At 42.5% G+C, this 26,739-nt stretch overlaps 1 protein-coding gene across 7 annotated transcripts in view; it reads left to right on the top strand.

Annotated features, from left to right (window-relative positions):
• Positions 1-26,739, top strand: part of LOC116943217 (neurexin-1-like) — a 394,340-nt gene that overhangs the window by 233,907 nt on the left and 133,694 nt on the right. For all 7 annotated transcript variants that reach the window (XM_032955895.2, XM_076067700.1, XM_032955893.2 and 4 more), the window contains one exon: positions 22,441-22,644. In XM_032955895.2, coding sequence (XP_032811786.2) covers positions 22,441-22,644 — 204 coding nt within the window. The remainder of the gene's footprint in view (positions 1-22,440; positions 22,645-26,739) is intronic.

The raw sequence follows: 26,739 nt of genomic DNA, 5'->3' as shown, positions 1-26,739 counted from the left end.
ATGATATGGTTTTGGCCACAATATAATCTATCTCAATTGGCTGAGCAACTCGCAGGCTCTCTGTTCATAATAAAAATAAAAGTAGGTGAAGGCGCAGCCCTTCAAGTGTTTGTTCACTCCACTGCTGAAATAGGGGCCTCCATTAGAGGGAGATCAATGGAACCCCTCGGGAGGGCATTTGGTCAACTATTCCATGCTGACGTCTTGGAAGAGGTGGGAACAATCACGATTTACCCCACCACACACGACTTGCCTCTTGACTAATCTGTGATTTACCCATGTAGACTGTTGGATGGATTGTTTCAACTGCCGTGTGGGCAAATCAAACCGGCTGCGTCTGGTGTGAACGTCCAGTAGGCCAAGCATTACCACACCATGGCATCATTGATAAGATAATGAGTTTAAAATTAAACCATGATCAACGATCACTGTGAAGTGAGTATCACCGGCAGTTGTTATGCCAAAACTCTGACCTTTCTTTGCGGTGCCGTGGGATTTTGACAACTTGGTCTCATGCAAAATCAATTACATTTGTGTTCCTAGCTGCATTTGAAAAAGTGAGCGTGTAATTAATATTTTATCAGACACTCGGTTAGTTTCCTGCAATATTGACTCCATGCCTGCTTCTCATAATAGAAATGGAATTGGGTTGCTTTGTTTCAGTGAGTCTGGGTTTGCTCGGATACTGCTTTTCAGGGCAGTTATGCATTTTGCATATGCCTGACATTCTACTTGACTGACAAATTGCCCGATAGTAAAATTAATTCTCGGAGATATTATGACATTCCTGCAATATAATGGAGCAAAAAAAATCAACATTTTGAATCTTGCATTTTGGAAATGAAAATGTATTTACATTTATTTTCAATGGTTACCCATTTTGTATATGTTTAATCACACCAGGATTCTAGGGCCCGTGCCTTGAAATGGAGATTAACAAATTGCATCTGTCATGTGCCACACCTCTGCACTTATATCCAGTTTGATTTACACTTATTGCCAGGCAGCTTTCCACGTGAAGCAGAGCTCATTAACTTTCTCCTAAATCAGTTGCTACAGATTCTGTGTCAAGATTTGGCAGTTTTTCTTTGCTTCATTCAGACCAATCTTACCAGCCTATATCCTCCAACCCCCACAAACCCCCCCCCCCAAATTTACCCTTATCTACAGCATTCACCTCAACCTTTAATCTTCCCCATTAAAGCTTCTCAGGATTAAAACAATACACATAACACTCAGATGGCAAATGGGATTTATGCAACGTCGACATAATAAAAATACGCGTTAAAAGATGGGCATTAGAAAGTGACACTGCAAGCTCATTATAATAATTCAAATGTATAATGCGCATTCCATCCTAGGATCCCAATGCGCAATGCGTGAAAAGCAGGAAACAGAAACAAAAACAGAATCAGTGCAACCGACCAAACTAAAGTGGGAAGGCCACTTTAAAGAGGTGGGGTTTTCAAAGTAGACTTTACTATATCTACCGACTCTGATTCCCTGATTTCAAGGGCAAGGAGTCCCATAGCTTGGGTGCCAAGCTGAAAAAATCTCGATCACTAAAAGAGCGCAACCTGTAGACCTGGGAGTGCTGAGCAGTTGGAGATCAGAATATCTTAAGGACCTTGATGAAATAGAAACATGTATTAGTTCCTGCAAGTAATGTGGGGAACAGCACACGGGATAAATGAAGCCAGTTTTCCATGGGATTAAAATAACACTTTAGAAGCATATGTTTATGGTGAGCTGAAATTTGATGGATCAATGAAAAATTGCTCTCCCGTTTTTTTTTTAATCTTTCCTCGTTTCTTTTCCTTTTCGTGAAACACACGACAGCGTTTCACGAAACACACGACAGCGTTTCACGAAACACACGACACCTTTTCACGAAACACACGACACCATTTCACGAAACACACGACACCTTTTCACGAAACACACGACACCTTTTCACGAAACACACGACACCATTTCACGAAACACACGACAGCGTTTCACGAAACACACGACACCTTTTCACGAAACACACGACACCTTTTCACGAAACACACGACACCTTTTCACGAAACACACGACACCATTTCACGAAACACACGACACCTTTTCACGAAACACACGACACCTTTTCACGAAACACACGACAGCGTTTCACGAAACACACGACACCTTTTCACGAAACACACGACAGCGTTTCACGAAACACACGACACCTTTTCACGAAACACACGACACCTTTTCACGAAACACACGACACCATTTCACGAAACACACGACACCTTTTCACGAAACACACGACACCTTTTCACGAAACACACGACACCTTTTCACGAAACACACGACACCTTTTCACGAAACACACGACAGCGTTTCACGAAACACATGACACCTTTTCACGAAACACACGACAGCGTTTCACGAAACACACGACACCTTTTCACGAAACACACGACACCTTGGCCTCCTTCAGACGGCTTACAGCGCCACATAGCCAAACGGCGACAAAAATGGCCCCCGACAAAATCTCACGAACGTTTGAAGAATATTTGTTCGTTTTTGTAAAAAATGTGTACATTGCATTTCTAGCCCACGATTCATTGACACAATGTATAGAATTGTTTAACAACATGTAGAGGAGAAGGAAAAAACGCGCTGATTTGTTTAGGGTTATTTCAGTAATTTTCCTTCTACTAACACAATGCATCATCCTAATTTGGCAGTAACTGCGACATGTGAAATATGGTATTGCAATAAATAAGGTTTAGTTACCAAAAACAGAGACAAAACTGTCCCATCACATAATTGACGACACGTTTATTTTTAGTTATTACTTTAAAATTGAGATTGCTGAATGTTTGTACAACTCGCACATAACGGTAAAAAAGAATAGTTTTGCTACAGACGTTATTTTTGTTTTGAGCCAAAGATTGAAAGGGTTTCAGTTGTGTTTCATTTCTCAAAACATAACATTTTATTTTTTATTTGTACCATACAATGGAAGGTTTAATAACGTAATGATTTGCTTTGATAACATGACATCATGATAAAATGCTGCTTATAAAATATGTAGTATCGCCTCTTAATTCTTCACAAAGATCCGCCCTCACTGTCATGACAATTTAATGAATGGGCTTGGCCAAACATTCCCATCAAAGTGCATTAAGACCAACTTCACCCACTTCAGATGGGTGCAAACACTCAAAGCCAACGAGCATATTCATAATGAACGTTTCTGCCGCAAATTTCCAAAGTAAAAACATGAAACTAAAATAAATAAATAAAGGGCCCATAATATTCAAATCGAACATCAAAACGGGCTTCATGCCGTCTGATCCATTTGGTGCGTCACGGCACACAAGCCAAATGGGGCAGGCATTTATCAGATTGTGCAACCTCCAATCCCGCAATCACACCAGCAGCACCACCTGTGCGGGATTTAAGACAAGCCTGTATCGGTCCCCAAACGCATTTATGGGACACTTATAGATTCGGGTGGGTGGGTGCTTGATGTTAAAAGACGACATGAGGCAACTTAATCACACTCACCTCCCAAAGCTGACATTCAGATTACCCTTGTGATCTAAAGAAAACACTGTGAAGGCAAGCATACCAACTGCTGGGTTAGGAGAGGGGTAAATACAATGCAGAGAAATAATTAGTTAACCTTCACCAGGCCCTGTAGAATCACAGATGGCCCACACCGATGTAGTAGTCTTAGCATGCCCTCTGCTGTCAGCCGTCTTGAAAAATAAGTCATATTTCACAAACACACTGCCCACATAACACTGCATCCACATTGCACATAAATTAATGCCTATGCACACGTTATTGCATATGTATATATACACACCACATTTTCTTTCACAATACAATTCCATCGTGTGCAAAACTTCTGGCAGTGTTTGAAATCCTTGTATTTCAGCAGTGTGTGCCAAAAGGGTTGCAGTGAAATGCTTTAAATGTTTTCTCAGTGGCATTCATTTGCATGTTTTATTTGAGACAAGTTTCAGATTAAATGGTTTCCAATTGAGCAAAAAGATCCAGCCTTTCATAGACACACGTCACAAATTTAAACACAATCTCAAAATGTTTCATGGAAGACAGGACGATTTTTTGACGTTACTTCTAAAGGCTTATTGAAATGTCTGTGCTCCATTCCACAGTGACGGAGGAGTTACAGCACGGAACATCTGGGCTTTTATCGTTTCTCAATGTTACCACGGAGCAAGTCAATGCCATACATAATAAGTAATGTTTAAAAGCACTTTTGAAATGAAATGTACCATACTAATAATGGAAGAGCTCCATGAAGTGGCCCCGAAGCTTGCCATAACGTAAGGGACCGTGGTCATTTACAGCCAACGTCAGTTGACCGTGGGACAATTAGACCCAAGCCGAAACGTAACATATAAAAAATAATGTTTAAAAATATATATTTTTTTTATGATAGAATATAGTATTGCCATCAGTATGACAGAAGTATACCAAGTTTGCAGTCGATACCACATTGGGAAGTGGGTAACAATTGAGTAACAATATTTGAGGATACAACAACAGACAGAGTGAGTTAAATGAAAGCGTGTAATAAAATAAAAAAAATACTATTTCCCTGCTGTGTCAAATGTTCCTGTGTTGCTCTTGTAATTCCTTGACTGTAGAATCAATGAGATACACGAAGTAATAATTTTAAAAGTAGGTAAACGTCAATGATACTTTACACATGGCATGTTTTTTTTGCTACAGATGGATACACCATCAATAGTTGGAAACAATCGGTCGGAAAAGATCTCCCACGAAGAGCATTAAATATTGATGTCCTTAACATAGAAATGTTTTCATCATGTAACTTTAATAAAGAAACGATTTTATTTTCCCTTTTGCCATTAACATGCAACGCAATACCAACCCAGACGAATTTGTAAAAACGATATTGTGCAATGGCCAGAAACGGAAGTCACATGTAGCGAGCCTTTACACTCTCATATTAAAAAAAAAACGCAGAACTCAATTCATATGATGTATGATATTTATTCTTATTTACAGAATGTATTTACACTTTACGATAATTATAAAGAATGCTGTTTCAAATTTAATACATTCCTTGCCTGGGAATTAGAAGGCCAGCCTTGAGAAATGCATCTCACAAATGTGAAAGCAACTACAGAAATATTTATGGAATGAAGAATCCCTACCCCCACCTGACAGCGGGTACAATTTGGATAACTGTAGGCTAATTTTAAGAGCAAATTTGACCTCGACATTCGCAAATAATGGCATACCCTTGAGATCTGTGCCATGGGATCTTTTACCCTTCACAGGCAAGCATATTCTACTCCTAAGGATGATTAAACACTTATTTGAAGGTTCCCCACGCTGCTTTTGCACGTAATTAATTAGCTTTTATAGTTACGTAAGCATAAAGGTAAATATGGTAGTTTGTTAGGTAGGCATATCATTTGGTGAATCGACAATATTTACCATCACAGATAGTATTCGTTGCTAGTTTTGTCTTCGTAACTTCCAATATAGAAAGTATTTACAAAAGTCACATTTAATTAACCACAGCACACCGTGCAGTCGATTTCAAGTTAGAACGGTAGTACATTTGACATTCCAAATCCTGTTCTTACATCACGCGGAACTGTCAAAGTGATGCTGCTAGACTACTTAACTACTTATTATCGGTTATACGTGATTTTTTTTCTTGTAATCCAAAACTGTAAGCATGTAAAACATTAACCGTTATTTCACCGGGCCACAACATACTGAGATATATCGTCTCTTTTATAAAACAGGGTTTACATCTATTTTAATACAGTCTAGGTATAGATAAAGCTCACGTGGGATTATACGTAGGAGCCAGTGGGTCTGTGAAAGCTCCGATTGTACGTGGCTTTTTTCCTCCTATTATCTACAATTACTTTTGTGTTTGTTTGCCCAGCGGATAAGTGGAGTAAAATCACAGATAACCCGTGGGTAATAGGATCTGTGATACCGATCCCCCGACACTGCCTTCGGTAAGAGGAGTTGTACTGCATTTGGGGGGTTTTGGCTGTGAGAGCAATCGCATGTAATATTACAAAGGGTGGTGGTGCATTCATAACGTACAGAATAAATCATTACCATGCAGCATCGAACCGTCGGGCATCTGTGAAAACTACCGGACGTCTGTGAAAATAGCTTCATAGCTCATCGGATTCTTCCAGTCGAAAAAAATATTCCGATTACGATCGGCTTCGTTGCAAACCGGTGCAGCCAGCCCCAATTAATGGAGCCATGCAAGCCGCTCCTGTTATCACAGCCGTGTATCTGGTAAAGCAACTTATTCAGGCTGTAAGATAAAACACGATCCTTGCATATTTTAAAAGCCGTGACATTTAGTCATTAGCATCAGGTCCACCTTGTAATGAGTCGCTCGCGATGTTATCGCGTGAAACTTAGTTTTACGCGATGTTATCGCGTAAAACTAAGTTTTGCAGGCAAACCGGGGCGGCATATAGATGCGCGGCACAGAGAGCCTCACAGACAAACGACCCCAATTTTGGTCGTCCCACCAGCACCTCCATCTCCGTGGGAAAGGTCGAGCCTGTGTGAATTAAGTGCGTTATCTGCGGGTCACAGAATTCTCTCCTACTTGGAAAGAATAATTGCTTTTTCTTTTATTTTGACTCATTATCATTTTTTTTACTTTTCTTCAGAAACCGAATTCAATGGACACGGGCAGTGGCCGAATTATACATTCTGCGAATGTACAGCAATTTATAAGCCAGTGGTTTTGTTTGCAATATGAGCGTGGGTTTTTTGTATTGTTGCAAAGAGCTTTGTATTCTGCAGTTCCACGCTTTTGATCTTTCTGATTGCTCCATTTGCATCCTGTTAGCAAACTGACATTAACTGCTGTTTTATCTGTATTTAATCGTGATGAATTTGTAACTTACTTTATTTATTTAAATGCAACCGCTTTTCCTTCTGCACTGCTCATTGTAAATCATGTCGCTTGTTCTTTATTTTGAAACATTTTAATTGCGGTGGTTTTCGAGTATGTAAACAAAGAATAAATGTATTCTTGGTTCTTTCGGTAAAGTCACGTAGAAGGGAAACAATAACATAATAAAAATATAAAACAATAACATTCTCACGACGTTTCGACTGCAACACAAGCAATCATTGTCAGGTGTGAAAACCACAGCAAATTTGAAAAAAATAGAAAAAAATATTGCTGTGGTTTTCACACCTGATGATGATTGCTTGTGTTGCAGTCGAAACGTCGTGAGAATTGTATTGTTTTATATTTTTATTATTTTATTGTTTCCCTTCTACGTGACTTTACCGAAAGAACCAATAATATGAATCCCTGCAGTCACGAAAGCTTTAAATCTAAAAGAATAAATGTTTAAAAGTATGCGTTTAAAGTAGTGACTATCATCATACTCCAACATGTCCACAGATGTAAAACCGTGAATGTGACGTTAATGAAGAAAAAATAAACAGTCTCACATACTCTTGAAATATGAAACTCACCAGTGAGGTGGCCGGGTACTTCAGAGTCCTGGCCACAGAGCCGGTACGACTTAGGACCTGAGTTCAAAACCGGGGTTTTAAGTGTGGAGAGTTTGTGGTCTCAGTCCGGTCACCAAAGACTGCACATGAAAAAAAAATAGTCACGTTAAATTTGGCTCTACAGTCATTCATTCCAGCTCTGAGAATGTAAATATCGGTTTGGTTGTTATGCAATGGAAATTACTCTCTAGCAGGACGGGCGGAGGGTCACTTGAAAGTACCTCTATGATATTCGCTTCTGCAAAACGTTCTCTAACGCGAGGGGGTTGCACTGCTCTGTTAGAGATCCGAATGGGCACTGTGGCACGACATAACTCTCAGCAAACGTGGAATAAACCGGGGGAAAAGACGCAAAATTTTGAAAGGGAAAAAAACCCCTCAAACCCCACTTGTCCTAGACACTGCTCGCTATTGACCCCACGGCACACCGCCACGCAGCTTTAGCCTGACTCCACCTCGACAACTGCACGCTGAGCCTCAGCCTCGACTGGGCACCCCCCCACCTCCGATATGGAAGCCACAACATTCCTGCCCTTTTCTCTTGCCATTTACAGGTCCTCAGCCAACCGCCTGGTGGCAAGGACAGAAACCTAAGGGTCAATATAACAAATTTAAGTTGGGGGGGCGGCGGCGGCGGGGGGGGGGGGGTTTCTGCTGCTGTTGTTTGTTTGTGCCGTGAAGTAACTGTTCCAATGCTGCTGGAACAAAGTTGTAAAAAGTGGCTTCCGTACATGCGACAGAGGACCCCCGCCCCCCAGGGTGCAGTGGGCCCTGGCGAGCCCTCCTCGCTCGCTCTCTCTCTCTCTCATGTGCAGGTTTAAACTCGCATCTCTGGGGAATGCATGGACTGCAGTCTTTCATGTTGGTTAAGTGGCCCTGTGAGCGGCTGGACATTGCAGTAACTTTTCTTATATCGTATTCAGTGATTATTTAAAAAGATGAGGTTTGGGTTGGCTGGCTGGGTGGGTGGGTTTGTGGCTCAATGGTTAAAGTGCTTGGCGGGTGCCACATAATCTGGATTTGAATCCGGTTACTCGGCTGCTAGCGATTACATCGGGCTCTCAAGTGTATGGCGAGTTGATTGCATCAGGCCAGTTAACAATATATACACCCCAAAAAAATAACATCATTTGTATTATTCCAGGGATGAGACTTTCACTCGTGTCAGTTTGATTGAGATGCGAAAAACACTCGTTAAAAGGTGTCGCCACTAGTGTGGATATAAAAGTTATTCTGAAGAGAGCTGTTCTATCACATGGGGTGATGCACTTCCAGCTACAGAGGTACGAATGGATATCTATTCGTTTCATGGGTGCAATGACGTTAGCACAATTGTAATACAATTGGGAAAAGTGTATGTTTTTCTTTTAATAAAAAGGATGAGGTTTTTGGAGAAAGAAAATAGATGACGAATACACAAACCAAAAAGTTATTCTCTGGTCCATAAAATTATCTTTAAAATATGATGTTATACCTACAGTAAAGTAACATATCATTTGGCGATGCTGCACAAGTAACAAAATAGTCACTGATGCTGCTTTAAAACAAAACATTTTATAATCCGTGACATTTTGGGAGATAAATAAGGGCCATTGCCCAAAACGTTGCCGGCTATGTATTATTTTAAGGCAGTGCTGTTGACGAGTTATGCTGCGTGGTATTTTTTTTACCGCAGTAAAGTACAGAAGACATTTTTTTCTCACAATGCATTAATGCTCACTTTCCCAAAAGCATGTGGGTAAGCAAATTGCCTTGAGGAAATGTTGCCGTTAACAATTAGGGTTCTCCTCCACCTTGTCGAAGTTGCCCTGTGGTAGTGTTTATTTCCAGGTTTTCCTGTTACCCACATGAGAATTTGCTTGTGGACAAGTTTTTGTTGCCAAGAGAGCTGTGACTCAGCGCAGCTGGGGGCCAACTGAATAATGCTGGAACCGTTGAGGCCAGGTTGTCTTGCCGGAGAGTTTGTAGGATGAAGGGGGGCGGAGGTGGGGTGGTTGCGGGGGGGGAGGGGGGCTTGCGTTGAGAGTGTATGAATTGTGATTCCACGTCACCTCCAGCCTGTGAAAAAGAGATAAAGGGAGTTGAAAAACGCCGCCCAATGCCTCCACATCGCTCTTCTCTCCTGGGGAATGGGACTCTGCGATTGCCAGTAACAAAAAACATTTGTTTTCCCAGTGACACTACAATGCTGAGATGTGCCTGCAAGATATGTGCACAATGAAATAAATAAATAAGCAAATAAATACAGAAATAGGAGGTATTGGTGGGAAGCCGAGTTAAAGAACTAATTTTTTTTTTCAAACGGAGCCTTCTCAAGGTGACTTTGCAAATGAATGGCTCTTAACATGCGTTTTTGTTAATTGGCAAGGATGTGTTATCATTTACCTAGTTGGTGACTGTTTTGACATTTGCATCTAACTGAAGACAATGGTGACTCTCTCCCGTTACACTGTCACAGAATCTGCCTCACTCTTCACAGTGCCAAACTTGCAATTCATTAGCTAAATACAACTCATTATTTTAAATTGTGACTACATGGCATATGTTTTATTCAAGCAATTACTGCTAAAAAAAGAACTGTGATTTTGTTTTAAGCTTGATGAAATACACAGTGTGGTAAGTTATAAAAATATTAACTGCACCCTACAGTTTGGTTTTACACAATGGCGAAATTACAGGGGTAGTTTTATCTATTTATAGAGGTATTCGAAAGGGCCGGTTGTAACGCTGCAGCGACAAGTGTACTGCACTATGAACCTGGAGATCCGAGTTCGATTCTGCTAACATCAGTGGCGAAGTGATACCTGCATCGATCCTGGACACCTCCATTCACCAACCCGAACTGACCATAACGGTGAAATATGATCCAACGGCCCTCATCACGTGTGCCGAGTGGGGAAGCCTTCATTTATCTATCAGCAGTGGGTTGGCAAAATGTGTACCTTTATTATTATTATTATTATCATAGACACTGCTCATTTACGACAGAGAAGCATTTCGTCCACATTCGGAAAGGAAAGGGGCAATTGTCATGCAAATTGCAGTTTCTAGAAAAAAATGTCTTACAATATATAACCCAGTTATGAATTATCGTAACTTTACGCTAAGGCACACATACTGTATACTTATCAAGGACAGGATATCCCAATGCCAGAAATTATGCCATTGATATTATCATGGCGTGTGTATTTTTCATGCACAAAAACATATATTTTTGCCTCAACGAGACGTATAGACAATGAGCTTCAAAAATTCCCAGCGTTTGGAATGGTATATTTTAATGAGCTATGTATGCACTTTACCATCACGGACTTGCCCCATTTACATCTGCGCTCTCATCTCACTCCACCACTTTCCCCCCTTCCGTGCGCTCTCCACTCCAACACTCCAGCTACCAAGGGGCCTCTCCCATCAAATCTCCCAAGTCGACCCCCACTCGGCGGAAGGTCACTCCCCTATTTTTTTTTGCTACTGCTACTCTTGATGATCTGTGACTTACTCTCTGAGACCTCCACGCAGCTGACTCCACATCTCTCTGTTCCAAGTCCAGGCTTAAGACCTTCCACTTCTTCTTCTTCTTCTGTTGCTATAACTGAACATTCTCGCTGATTGAAATGTCTTTTTTCAGTGCAGGATTCCTCTTCTTCAGTGCCCTCCTTGATCTCGTAATGCGTATGTATTTCTTCATGTATAGCATCGAGAGATGATGTTACATTTGGACACTCAACAGACAAATAAACATTTTATCGTGTTGTAAAGTATTACAACATGGCTATACATGGTCGACCCAAACCTGCATAAGCCACCCAGACAAGACAAAAACGGATTGGACGATCGCCAAATTAACGAGTGACCTTAAAACGTAATGTCCTCGTTAAATATGGTAATTCGCAGACACTAACATGCTTGTGCTACCAGCAGACATAAATTTCCCAGACCTATCAAATCACTTTTAAAAAAAACACAGCCGTATAAACAAATTCACGAAGCACATCGAAACAACAGGAAACACAATACCTCTTTCTTAAATGAAAAACAATGCCATGACATTGGCGTGTTCTGTTAAATATAATTTGTCGTGGCCCGCTATTCTGTTACCATGATTAAGCAGGTCAATTACAAGGTAACGAGTCAGATACTAATGGGTAATGCGATCTTATATGCCACGAGTAAGGTGATGGGTGACGGGTAAGCGATGGGACTTCTGCCAGCGAGCGCATAAACAGTCCCCGAGCTCAATGCTCAGCACAAATGAGTGCACTTTGGGGTCACAGTCTTACGGTGGCGTGGGCGGCTGGCCATCTGCATCCAGAGTTGGGGGGGGGGGGGTACTTCCGTGAGAGATTCACTCGTGCCAATGCGCACCACTGCCACCACAAGGACCCGGGAAGGACTTTTGCCTGGTGCCTTGCCACGAGCGTTTAGCGGCGCCGTGACGCATCAGACATTGGAAAGCCACAAGCGGCGCCTGCTTTACAAATCACAGAGGGAGGGCGGCGGCGGCGGCGGAGGGTGGAAGAGAATATAAAATTCAATTTGATGCATGGACCAGAGCGTCACGTTATTTTGTAGGTCATGTGGATCGGAGTCAATTGATCCTTAGTGGTGCGGTGAGCATGGGTAGACTGGTGTTTAGCTTTCTGCGCTTGTGCATTCATTCATTATTTATTTTAAAATCTCACGCTTGGCTGAACAGCTGGAGAGCGGCATCTCGTTAGCAGTTTGCTCACCGCGTTCGAAGGATTCGTACGTGCCCTTACGCGGGGCTCACGCAAGGACCGCTCTATGCCTTGCAATTAAACGGCGACGCTGTGCCACTGGGCGGCGTGGTGCTTTAAGGGCGTGCGGCTTTCAATCGGGAGGCTGTGGAGTTCAAATCCTGGTCGGGATTCAGCCCAGCCCTTCATCCCACCGAGGGTCAATAAAACTGGCTTGATTACTTGCATAGCATGGAAGGACTCAACCCCACTATAGGAATGCATAATTTCCACGAGTGATGAGTGATGCAGCGCTGTATGCAGCAGTGTACGAGCACCATCCCTTGCTCAATTGAGCAGGAAACCACTCTTTGAATGAATGTCCTTTTATAAACATTTTAGTGTTGTTTTAAATAAGGAGAAGTGCTCTGGCTGACTTTGATGCAGGTTAATGTGCGGGATTTTATTCCGCCTAATGTATTCAATTACCCACATACCGAACACAATTTTGTTAAATGAAGTTAATGTGCCTTACGGAAATCCATTAGACCTGCTGAGCTGCCACTAAATGTGTACTGTATATGACATTTTTGAACTATGGTTTAACAGGACCTCCCTCCTTTCCTCTTCGCTTATAGGTCTTACCGTGGTAAGCGCGCATACAACTTCTTCACAATGACTCCGGTTTGTGTCGCAGTCTCCAGGGAATTCCGCCAAACCAATGGCAGTCCCAAGTGAATCTCTTAAGCAGTCTTATTGCCCAGAGAATGCATTCAACCAGTGCTGTTCTGAGTAAATTTACTTGGCAGTGTTGGATCTTAATGAATACCCTAATCAATATACTAAGCAAGTAAAGAATGTTGGTCCTTAATGAATTTACAAAAAAGTCAATCATTAGTGACTCTACTAATCAACATTGGGGCCTTAGTGAAATATACAAAGCAATGTTGGTTCAAGTGAAACAAAAATCGATGGGTGTTTTTTTTACTTGTTTAGCTGATTACACAGGTTCGACATTGATACATCTACAACGTATAATTTATTTACATATATCCATATACGCCATGGTAGAATGGTTAGCACAACTGGACTTACAATCCAAAGGTTGCCCGGCATGGCATCTGAGACAATCGCGCAAGTCTTTTTTAAATCGTCTGTGCATCCAGCAGTGTGCGTGGGCACACCCCAATTACTTCAGTGGCAGGACACACACGTGCGAGTGAGCTAAAGTGTGTGTGTGTTTTTTCCCCCCCCCCCACATCTGGAAATCGTGAAAAAAAGTAGGACAAAATACCCTTTTAGAGTGGTTCTCTAGGGTTCCCTTTAGCGGAGGGGCTCTTCTGTCAACAGTGGCACGAGCAAAGAAATTGCAGCTTTGTAGCCTGAGCTCACTCTCTTACACGTTTCCCTGTGCAGCGTAAAATAACAGTATCCACACAAAAAAAAACTGATGCTGCACACCTGATAACAATGCGGCTGGAAGGAGACGTGTAATTAAAGTCTGGTGAATATTTTTGTTTAACCCGCAGGATGCAGATGATATGAAAAAAAATATTATACATTTTTTTATTGTATTAACACTCTTCAACCAGGCTTGTGGGTTACAGAGCTTACATGCTGGCCCGGTAATTTTTACATGCCCCAGGCAAACAGGGCAAAGGCTTTGTGTGTGTGTGTGTACGCCATGACTCCTGGTGAATATACCAAGCAACGTTCAGACTGGTGAATTCACTTACAATGTTGGGCCGCAGCCAAATATTTCCTTTTGAAAAAAATCGCACATTTTAGTGTAAGCCTCTTACATTCTCTCGCGGAGTAGCAAACTGTTGCAGTGATTTTGTTTCACAGACGCACAGAGATTTACCTCTCTCTTTGTAAACGAAACAAAGAGGCACTAAAGAAACTCAGGGGGTGAAGTTGTGTTTTTAAGCGTTTAATATTTTAACGTATAATAATCTGCATAATTTATCTCCAAAACAAGTGTGTTTCCATTATCAGAAACGCATTCACTCAAGATTACCGTGAAATAGACGTGTGCATTTAAATGTTCCCATTATTGCAAATACAAACCGATGTGTGCAAGCACACCCACACCCAACACAACATTGGTGTTCAACCCCACCAAATATCCATCTTAGACAGCGGAATTGCATACAATGTACGACTGTAACCCAATTTATTCATGGCTTAAGCCGGCTTCGATTAATGCAGTAAATGTATATGTTTATTTGGTAATTAAGGGTATTGACTGCGTGCATCTTACCGACACCAGTAATAGAAAGGGGAGTGTTTTATATATTTTTTTTGCCACATCACTGGCCCCTCTGGCAAAACGTATTGCTAAATGGTATGTTCTATATCAATGTGGCAGCCAATCACGTGAAAGGTTAGAATGTCGCTCCCAGTCAAATGTGAAGCTTGCAACTTCATTGAGTCTCTGCTGCATAAATCGTTTTATCGACTCTTTAAAATACGCATACTCCTTTAAGGTCACTGCAAAATGCAATTATAGAATGCAGAAAAATAAAACACATCTTTATCCCAAAGGGGTATGCAAATATAAAAAAATAAAATTGCACAAAACTCCCTCGATTATCCCAAAAGTATTACTCATCAGCAGGATTCAATTTAAGCCCACTTCACAACTTTCTTAAACAACATGAAAAATGAAAATATATTTCTTCAAATATGTGAAATTTGTGCATTTATATTTCATTTTGATCAGCTCACGTATGCCGTCATATATCCAGCAATATTATATATTCATGGGGGTCGTGACCTTTGCAGCAAAAGAGAGCATTCCCCGTGGTTTGTGTGAATCTTTAATGTATTTTCTGCCTCTTTCGGGAGAGACCAGGTTTCATCATTCTTCCAAACAAAAATAAAAAAAATAAAAACACACAGCAGAAGCTGTAGTCGCGGAAGTAGCAGAAGCATGAAGCAGAGGCTGTTGTTTCATTCCGGAGGAATCCCATGAGATTTAAAAAAGACGGTGACAGACGTTACATCAAGAAACTCATTCAGAATTGAATTCCTGTGAAATTCCCCTGTGGATTGCCTTCACATTTTTGCCTCACATTCCCTCACAGTATTTGAGAGAAAAAAAAAATAGTTTTTTTTTCCTTTTCTCCTTTCATGTGTATAATCGCCTAAGGTTAAATTAATTCTAATATACATCAAATGCAGCTTTACCGAAACACAATACAAAAAAATGTATTTTTTTTAAATGAGCAAGATTGAGAGATAAAGGCGTGGAATAAATTTGTACGTATTGAGAAATTATACAATTCTTTTTTTTTCCCCCTCAGCTTGCAGAATAATGTTACAATACTAACTTCCCATCGCCATGTTCGTGTCATGTTTCTCTCTCTCAGCCTCTTTTCTCCAACTCGCTCTCCCTCTCTTGCTCGCTCACTCACCCTGCTGTCCCACATCTCACTCTCCCTGACAGTCCCTGAGGAGGATAATTAATCATTCCGTGGCCCAAGGCATACCAAAGCCTAAAACGCTACCCGTTTTCCAATCCACTGCCTCAGCCACGGATTAAAATCCCAGCGTGTGGTACACCGGCAGAAAAGAGGAGAGAGGGGGGGAGGGGGTGCAGATAGGAATAGAGGAATTAATAAAATAAGAGGCAGTGAGAAAAAAGAGGATACGGAGGTTAAAAACAGAGAGGGGAAGAGCTGAGATCTCCACGCAGAGTTCAAATTCCGCTAGTTATTTCGAGAATGTTTCCCCAACAATTGCTTTGCCAGCAATCCTATAAACACAAATCACAGCAAAAACAGCACTGAGTGCAACACCAGTCAATAACGTAATAATTGCCCTTTACAGTAAAATAGATTAACTGGCAGTAAACTGCCTGAAGTCACATTAGGGCCTGCAATATAAAGTTTCCCTCGGTTTTAATGCATAACAAATTTCGCCCGGAGTGAATGAGTGACTGTAAGGTCGGTGCGATATTACGTGCGCGCATGTTCGTGAGTCTGTGCGCACAGCCTCATCCAAACAATTTCAAATGCGAGGACAGCGGAGAATGTGTGCGGCAAACACGAAACATGATCAAGGTATTTGCACGTGCACAGAGAGCATCGTGGCACCTCCTAATGCAATAAAGCCCCATAACAAATTATGTCAGATCACTTCAGGCACTGCCATGCCACATAATATAATGCCATATTAGTGGGGTCCATTACATTATCAACAATAAATCCTGTAATATTTCAAAATGTGTTATACTGTGGCTAATTTTGTTACGTGAAAGGGAGTAATTTTTTTTAATGACACGGATAATTTAATAGAAAATGGACACTGTAAATATCTTGACGTGTCCAAACGGTACTGTTTTAAGGTCAATCAAACTGAAAGCACTTTCTTCATAAAAGCCAACCCTCCTGTGTTACCAGACCAAATCAATAGCTTTACCTTTGCTAAGTAGTGCAATTTATGGGTAAGGATTTTATATTTGGGTGGTGTTAATTTAGAGGTTTTCAATCCAGATGGAAATATTTATTTAAACGAGCCTGCTAAAGTATAATTGTATATCATCACAGGATATTGTGTGAACCCATTTGGTTTCATTTTACAAACATACAGTATCTAGAAAAAACATATAATGGCCAGCATCTTAATTGCCTCCTTTTAAAATACACTCAAACTTCAGAATGTGTATCACTAATATCGAAGTTTCATGTGTGATACTTAACCGCACATACCTTAGAAATTATATTTGTGACACTTACATTTTACGTGTCAAACATATCGATATTACTCTTGTCAAATTGCAATCGTGTCTTTGTGAAACTTTAATTAATCTTGTGCGTGGGTTTTCTCCGGGTATTTCTGGTTTCCTCCCACATAAATCACCGTTTTAAAAATAAAGTAGGCAAAAATGTCAGAATTTAAGATGCCCCTGAAAATGTTTTGAGATGCAAAGAGGCTTTCCTGCATTGATCAATGACAGATTAGTTGCACCACATCACTTGTACCAATCATCGGATTCATGAAATGTGCATTCAACTGCAGATGATTGGTAAACATGGAAAGGTGGGCCATATTGGTTGTGAAGACTATTGGGTTGAGTAATGTGATTTGAGAGGTCTTAAGGTAAAATTAATTTATTCTAATAATACACCAAATACAGTTTCATAAGATGAGTGCATATTATTTGTATTTTTTATGTAAACAATATTTGGAGAATAAATATGTGCTTAGTTGAGAAATCATGCATTTTCTCTCCCCACAGATCGAAAAATAATGTTACAATACCAACTTCAGATCGCCACATTCTCATCTTGTTTCTCTCTCAGCCTTTTCTCTTGAGGCTTCACTGGATTCGTCAGTAAAATGATTAATTTAATTTATCTCCTACCACCTCGCATATGTTCATGCAATCATACAATTTCTAAAAATACATATTCGACTGCAGAAAATTAATATTTCAATACCTATTTGTGACACTGAACATTTGTAAGTTTTTTGGTTATTTTGACAGAGACACCTAACAAACCGTCCATTACAATTTTCTCTAATCATGTTTGTTAAAATAATATCTGATGGGTGCAGCATGATAGTTTCGCATTATATGCAAGTGATGTAGCGTTACATAACATTTTTGTTGTTTCTCATTTGAGTTAAAAACAAATTCAAGGCAAGACCACTAAACACGAAAAGGTGGCCCACGAGTGTTGGGAAGGAGTATGGAGTGTGAGGAATACCATTGGAGAGACCCGGATCGCGCTCCAGATTTTTGTCTTGACTCATCCGCCCGCCACTCCACAGCTCTCCATCGCTAGTGGAGCAGAACCCCCCCCCCCCCCCACCATCACTAATCCCGTCACTGCGGAGTCAACGCGAGTGCCTTTAAAGCTTGATGGTAATAAGGGTTAGGCACACGGGTTGGGGAGGAGGAGGGCTTTCGCCTGCAGGGATCCGGCTCTCCCTCGCACGTCAATTTCATTAATTTTACTCTTCCCTTCTGTTGCGGGGTGGCAGCACAAATCGCACCTCCATCGCACGAACCAAACCCCTCGCTCGGTCCTGCAAGCCACCTGCGCTCATCTTAAAAGAAGCCGAGGACAAATCCTCAAAGCTATTTCCCCCACCACCTCCCCCCCCCCCCTCTTGTGTGCGTCCACTCACAAACGTGAGCTTGCACACCTCTGCGTTTGTAAGAGCACCGGCAAGTATTGTGCATTCCCTAAAGTTTTTAATTCAAAGATGCAGTTAGAAAATATCGGGAGGTTCCCCCCCCCCCCCCCCCAACCCTCATCGCACACTGCAGCACAACGCCGGCGACGATATATTATTTTGATCGGGCACCGTTGCAGTAAATATCTACAACGTGTGCAGCTCCAGTTTATTTAGAGATCCAATTAAAGCAGCTGGGCCAAATTGTATTTTTACGATTTTTTTGCCAAAATGTAAATACAGCTTGAAGCAGGAGAGATGCAATATTCCGCTTTTGTGGGGCAGCAAAATCAATAAAGGCACAAAGGCTCCGTGACACTCGAGCAGTGCTCAAGTCAGGAGGAATTCAACAGATCATTATGAGATGAAGGAAGCGGCAAATGAAGGCCAGCGGATGCAGCCGACGATGCTGAAAACAATCAGCACCCACTTGCAGCTAGAAAAACGTGCACATGTTCCGTGAGTGTATATATGTATATATATATATTTTTTTAAAATATATATATACACCAGTTCTGAGCATCCCCAAGCTTGACTCGGCCTTAAATGAGTACCCGGTACGAATGTGTAAATATCAGCACTGCAGGGACAAAGGGTGTGGGTGTTAGCCACCCACACCCTTTGTGTGCCGTGCCGGCCTTCATAGGAGCTTGCTAACAGCACGTGCCCCAACCGCTTGTTGAAGGCTTCATGGGGGACCTTTGTCTTGATATATTTGAGCGTGGCATCACGGGAGTGAGCAGACAACGTTACAAAATCACAGCGACCCGGGTCGAATAACTGGCGGTGGGTGAAGGAAATTGAAACAAGAACTTCACGTCGAATTTCCGTAGGTCAGCTCAGCCTAAAGTGAACAAACAGTGTTGCAACTGCTGCGGCGGTGTGCTCATAGGGACGATCAAAACTGTCGCTGTAAAGGTGACCTCAGGGTGATCCTACCAACCAACTAGCCTCACGTGTTTCACGGTGGCCCGAAATAAGTGCTCGCAAACATTAACTAGGGACACTGTAATTGTGTCCATGAATTCGTACCCGTAGATTTGTGTGGCTCCCAGCCGCTCTGTAATCCAAAGAGGGCATGCACACACACACACATATATATAAAGACAAATATCCCCCGTGTAGCCTTTAAAAGACTATTGGGGGTAAGTGCTCTTCACGATTACCAATGAAGGCCGGCATAGCACACAAGGAGCTGAGAGGTGGCCAACACTCACACCCGGCCACTTTTGTATCCCCACTGCTAACGTTTACACGCTGCACCGGTACTCATTTGAGGCTTAGACAACCTAGGGGAGGCCCAAGGCCGGTTCAAATATTCGCCACCGGTATGTGCACGAGTGGAACGCCAAATGGCTCATAGCGCAGTGTGCTAACCACTACACCGTCGCTCCATACACAAACACACTCACTCACTCACAAAGCACTAGTGGAGAACATTCACGTTCAAGGGTGAACGTATGGGTCGGGAACACGTGTGAGAATGGCCAAGTCAGAGAATGCGTGTCGTCGGAATGTTATGTTCGTGCGCAATCGGGACAGGTAACGGGTCCAACTTGATGCCACTTCATACCCTTTCAGTGAGACCAACACAGCCAGCTGCTGCGATATTTCCCTGGGGCACGGCAATTTCTCAGTAAATAAATAAGTGCCTCAATGTCTCGTCCCCTTCTTCCAACCCAATGGCACCACGTGCAGCCTGTGATCCATCAGGGTAATATCTAAAACAGCGAAAATACAATTTAAATGAAGAGGATCAACTTAGAAATAAAAAAAATAATCAAGTTAGTGAGGGGGGGGGCAGTATGCTATGTTGAATCTGCAATGAATCAGCAACATGAGCGTTAAGTGACAAACTGATAAATAAATCAGTGCCACACATCGTTTTACAATTCAGAACCCAGCGTTCGTTTTACTACCGCATTGTGCCTGTGTGTGGATCAAATTGTGATTCGTAAATATGTATTTTATTCCCGCAATCTTTCCCACAATCTTAGGATTACGTGAAACGCGCCAAAAAAAAATTTCCAAAAAGCAAATTGAATACGCAGTGTCACATAAAAAAAAAAACCACACACACTTACAGCCAAGCAGAATTTGTATATTTCCGAGGGTGGTTGTTGCAGCGAGCAGCACTGAAAAGGTTAACAAATTAAAGGCCGTTAATGAGCTGGAGCCGTTTCATAGTTAATCGTAACGGAGCCAGGCTTCGTAATTAAAACGCTTCATTGCAAAGCGGGTCGCGCAATTTGGCGCGACTGCTGCGCGACATCCCCGGAATGTCGGTGGAATTATTGGGATTTAAAGCGTGTGTATATCGCCGCATGATTTACGAGACCTAGAGCACGGTTTTGGACGTTCGAAGTGGCATTTATCGACTTTACTTCCACATAATGAATTATTAAAATGGGCCCCCGAGTGATGGAGCGGAATTAACGAGGTTTTATGGGCGTTCTTTTGGCACGTGTGCGCCCCCTGCCGTCCAACAGGAACCCGCTCTGCTGCAATTGCGTTGCAGGGTTTTCGAATAAAATGTTCAGATCGGGGCACATTGCTTTGGCATTAAGTTGCAGAAGCCGCAGGAGGAGAGGGAGAAAAAACATCGTCTCCATTAACAGACTCCGCCGTTGCTTCATATCAACCAAAAAGTTCGAATCCAACATTTCAAACGAGCTACGCTCTCTTGTTTTCTCATGCAGAAGAGCCACGATCCAAAACACCGGCTTACGTGACACATTCGGTACAGCTATGTCAGTATTGGCAAATAAAACAAAAACTGCTCGTGCACTTTCGTCGTCCCGTATTTGCGTGGTAGTTGGTAGGACGGCACCCACCTCTACGAGACTTAAGACCCCGGTTTTTTCCGCCGTTCTTTGTTATGCACGACACGAACATTATTCGCCACACACTGCATTAGGAGACCCCCCCCCCCCCCCCCAAGAGGCCTTTTAAAACAAAACCGAGCATTCGATTGGGGTAGGGGTGACGTGGCGGCTCAGTGGTTAGAGCGCTTTGCTTTTAACGATGCAACCCCGAGTTTCATTCTCAGTCACGGGCCAGCACTGGGTCCAGGGGTGGTGTAAATTGACAGCTTGCGCATTATAAGCGATATAGATTCTAATGATTATACAGGATCGAGTTTGAGTGACCTGCAGTTTAAGAACGTTTAAGCCATTTTATTCGTGGTGTAAGTACAGCAAAAAAATTTAAAAACTGCACAAATAAAAATGTGAAATACAATTACAAAAATATGGGAAATTGATATCGCATTAATCATCATGCTGTTGAACTTGATATTGTATTATTTTGTTAAAAAAGCTATATCATGGCACTCCTGCATGATCCATTCATTATCTTGCACAGCTGCATGTGTGCTTGCGTTGGAATTTCTCTTTATGCGTGATTTACTGGTGGTGTAAATGGACCATGTGTTCCTTTCTGCACACCCTTTTGCTCATGCCTTCATTTATTGTACCAAAAGTAATTAAGGCAGGTCAACATGTTCGCAATAATTCCATCATACATAATCGTCATATCACGAAAATTAATATGTAATCATGAAAAATGATATCGTTACAACTATAGTTGAAACACATTTTTGCCCGTGTCTGTCTGTCTGTGCATATCCGTCTGTGCCTGCGTGCGTGCGTGCAGTGCAGCCGCCGGCACGCTGCGCTACGAACCAAGCGATCCGGGTTCAATTCGTGCTCACGGCCAACACCAATGACGATTATAAAAACCGATCCTGGGCCTTTACTAGGTCAACTCAGTCTCAAATGAGTGCCTGGTGCACTGTGCAATGTGTAAACATCGCCACTGGGGAGACAAAAGCGGCCGGGCGTGGTGCTGGCCACCTACCCCCCTCACGTGCCCTGCCGGCCTTCATAGGTTGCTCCCTAGCAGCACTTGCCCCAACAGTCTGTTCAAGGCTATAATATGGAAATATCTTTGTCTTTGTCTCCGTGTGCTCGCGTCCTCGGTACTCACGGCTCAGAGGCGACGGTGCTGAGCTACGACGGCTCCATGTTCGTGAAGGTGGTGATGCCGACGGTGATGCACACGGAGGCGGAGGACGTGTCCCTGCGCTTCATGTCGCAGCGCGCCTACGGCCTGCTGCTGGCCACGACGTCGCGCGACTCGGCCGACACGCTGAGGCTGGAGCTCGACGCCGGGCAGGTCAAGCTCACCGTGAACCTCGGTACGTCCCTCCCCGGCCCTCTTTTCTCCTCTACGCCGGCGATGTCTCAGAGCAGAGCCCCCCCCCCCTGTCCCCCTCGGACTCCCCCTGCCCCCCCCCCCGCCTTCTACAAAGACGTCAGGGGGCTTGCAGCAAATGCAAACCATTCGACGACTCATTTTGGGCCACTTGAGATATTCGTATTATTACCCAGAATTGACAGCTTCTCATCAGTTTAGCAGAGCAGGATGATGAGCTACGTGACAATGGCCCAGAGTCCAACAGTAAACTCCATCATAGGTCAGAGCAGATGCCATTTTGGCTGATAATTTATAGAAATGGACTCGCTGTGTTGATCTATATTCTGAACGCGAGAGATGAGCGTTATACTCAGCTTGGAACACTGGAAGTGACGCAAAAAATATAAAATTATTATCGTGATTCAAACCAGGTTTGGCTGTGAATGACCTTGAAACTCTTAAGATCAAAGCAAAGCTGATTATAAAATTAGTTGTTGGCCTCAGGCAGCGTGGAGGGAGCAATGAGCCGATTATTGATTGATGATGATGACTGATGATGACGAGGAGGATGATGATGAATAAATGATGGCGAAAGGGTGGTGGTAATGACGACAATGACGATGAAGATTGAGATTATCAATATAAAACGAAATCTATGAACCTCACACAAATACATTTCAGACTATTATATGAAAAATAATTAGAAATCTAAAAATAAACACTGAACATTAATACAAATATCCAGCATTAGTGGAATTGTTTAAAATTGAAAAGCACATTTTTTTCACTTTTATATAAAATTGTAAAGTGTTATTTTGTATTAACCCATTTACAGTGAGGGAAAAAAGTATTTGATCCCCTGCTGATTTTGTACGTTTGCCCACTGACAAAGAAATGATCAGTCTGTAATTTAATGGTAGGTTGATTTGAACAGTGAGAGACAGAATAACAACAACAAAAATCCAGAAAAACGCATGTCAAAAATGTTAAAAATTGATTTGCATTTTAATGAGGGAAATAAGTATTTGACCCCTCTGCAAAACATGACTTAGTTCTTGGTGGCAAAACCCTTGTTGGCAATCACAGAGGTCAGACGTTTCTTGTAGTTGGCCACCAGGTTTGCACACATCTCAGGAGGGATTTTGTCCCACTCCTCTTTGCAGATCTTCTCCAAGTCATTAAGGTTTCGAGGCTGACGTTTGGCAACTCGAACCTTCAGCTCCCTCCACAGATTCTCTATGGGATTAAGGTCTGGAAACTGGCTAGGCCACTCCAGGACCTTAATGTGCTTCTTCTTGAGCCACTCCTTTGTTGCCTTGGCCGTGTGTTTTGGGTCATTGTCATGCTGGAATACCCATCCACGACCCATTTTCAATGCCCTGGCTTAGGGAAGGAGGTTCGCACCCAAGATTTGATGGTACATGGCCCCGTCCATCGTCTCTTTGATGCGGTGAAGTTGTCCTGTCCCCTTAGCAGAAAAAAACACCCCCAAAGCATAATGTTTCCACCTGCATGTTTGACGGTGGGGATGGTGTTCTTGGGGTCATAGGCAGCATTCCTCCTCCTCCAAACACGGCGAGTTGAGTTGATGCCAAAGAGCTCCATTTTGGTCTCATAGGACCACAACATTTTCATCCAGTTGTCCTCTGAATCATTGAGATGTTCATTGGCAAACTTCAGACGGGCATGTATATGTGCTTCCTTGAGCAGGGGGACCTTGCGGGCGCTGCAGGATTTCAGTCTTTCACGGCGTAGTGTGTTACCAATTGTTTTCTTGGTGACTATGGTCCCACCTGCCTTGAGATCATTGATAAAATCCTCCCGTGTAGTTCTGGGCTGATTTCCTCACCGTTCTCATGATAATTGCAACTCCACGAGGTGAGATCTTGCATGGAGCCCCAGGCCGAGGGAGATTGACAGTTCTTTTGTGTTTCTTCCATTTGCGAATAATCGCACCAACTGTTGTCACCTTCTCACCAAGCTGCTTGGCAATGGTCTTGTAGCCCATTCCAGCCTTGTGTAGGTCTACAATCTTGTCCCTCACATCCTTGGTGAGCTCTTTGGTCTTCGCCATGGTGGAGAGTTTGGAATCGGATTGATTGATTGCTTCTGTGGACAGGTGTCTTTTATACAGGTAACAAGCTGAGATTAGGAGCACTCCCTCGTTACCTGCATAAAAGACACTTGGGAGCCAGAAATCTGATTGAGAGGGGGTCAAATACTTATTTCCCTCATTAAAATGCAAATCAATTTACAACATTTTTGACATGCGTTTTCCAGATTTTGTTGTTGTTATTCTGTTTCTCACTGTTCAAATAAACCTACCATTAAAATTATAGACTGATCATTTCTTTGTCAGTGGGCAAACGTACAAAATTAGCAGGGGATCAAATACTTTTTTACCTCACTGTACCTCTTTACAGTGGTGGCTGCAATGTATCCTTTGTCTTTGTATGACTTTACCAATACCTTTGACATTGCTGAATTAAACTAAAACTTCTCCAATGTTGTGAACGATTGTTGCTCTAACAGCTATGAATCCAGCAGTTTTCTTCCTTCAGTTTCGAAGATCGATCTACTTATACAATTATTTTCAACCTTGTTTTTATTTTAGTTCATCCCCCGTGCCCTCCCCTCTTTCTCCCGGTTCCCTCCCTCCCTCCCTCTCTCTAAGTTTTCCAATTTCCCTTCAAAGGCCCTAAAAGCCTGCGACCAGCGTGTGAAAAGCCAAGTGAATTTCGCTTTGTGATACCCCCAGTCATGGGACTGCCGCCCAGCCCTGAGCTAGCCTGGGTGGGAGCCGAGTAACAACCCACACGAGACCCTCCGCAGCGGAGAGACGTGGTCCCAGTGCATGCGCCCACAGCTTAGCCCGTGGCAGTTTTGCTGAGGTCTTGTGCACAGGGACCAAGCCTCAAAAGGCCCGGTGTCTCATAATTGGCCACAGGTGGGATTGAACCAGTCTCCAACCCAGACTAGATCAAGCGTGCACATTCATTAACCCTCCTAAAGCCAGTGGCCTGAGGTAGACCCCCCCACCCCCCTTACTAATTGCATTGCTTGGGACTAACCTGGGCTAGCACCGTCAAGGTGTGCTAGCGTCAAGGTTAGTGTCTCAAGGGCTCTACCTCAGACCTGGCTATGGGGTATAATTGCACAAATTAAGCAAGAGCAGATACTTACATACAAACACTTTTACACGCGAACATCCACACACAGACACTCGTTGCTACATATACTGTATACATGAATCCCCTTGCTGATTTTACACTCAAAAAACACAACAGTGCACGAGTACAGCCTGAACATTTCAATACGAACAGAGCATACATTATTCAAAGGAAGGTTACGTTAGGAAAAAATCCAAACATTCTGGCATGGACCTGCTGTCTAAATGGTAGGGCTAACAGCTGAAACACAACAGCCTCGGTATATCACGCTGGGCTTCTGAATAATATTTCTCATGTCACATCTTGGGAATGTTGAAAAGCATTAAGAAAGTAATGGGTGAATGTGACTTTGTAACTTACAATTAAAATGAGAAAAAACATTTGTGCCTCCAAGGAATAAAATATTTAATGGTATAAATCAGTTTTACGTAACTGTCAAGCTCAGATTTATTTTTTTTAAATAAACACTCATCCTTTCCACACTTACACCGGCCTGTAAAGTGAGTTTAAATTGATTGACATTGAATTATCTTTTTTTTTGCTCTCATACCTCGTGAATGTCGAAAAAAATCTTGATTAAGATATTCATCCTGGATGACCCACAAAATCTGGTCAAAAGCAGGATTATCCCAGCAGATGGACCGAACGTAAATATATGGTGAAGCAATTCACGGAATCCTGATGAACAGAAACACATTTATTCAAAATTCAAGTTGAAAGGATCTCTATAGCACAGCGGAGATTATTGGACAGGAATGGGGAGGAGGGTGGGTAGGAAGGAAATCAATAGCAGCAAAAGGTCAGAATTCATACTGCATTTGTTTTTTGTTTAGACGCTTAGATCCGTGTTAAGGAGGCACGAGTTGAAACCAAAGCAGCCGAGCCCACAACAGACATCCTTCTCTACCACGATGCAGCACTAATTT

Source organism: Petromyzon marinus, chromosome 17, assembly GCF_048934315.1.
Source record: "Petromyzon marinus isolate PM22_M1 ecotype Great Lakes invasive population chromosome 17, UKy_Petmar_22M1.pri1.0, whole genome shotgun sequence".
Classification (NCBI taxonomy): domain Eukaryota; kingdom Metazoa; phylum Chordata; class Hyperoartia; order Petromyzontiformes; family Petromyzontidae; genus Petromyzon; species Petromyzon marinus.
Note: the sequence above shows the minus strand (reverse complement) of the source record. Positions and strands in the feature narration are given on the sequence as shown.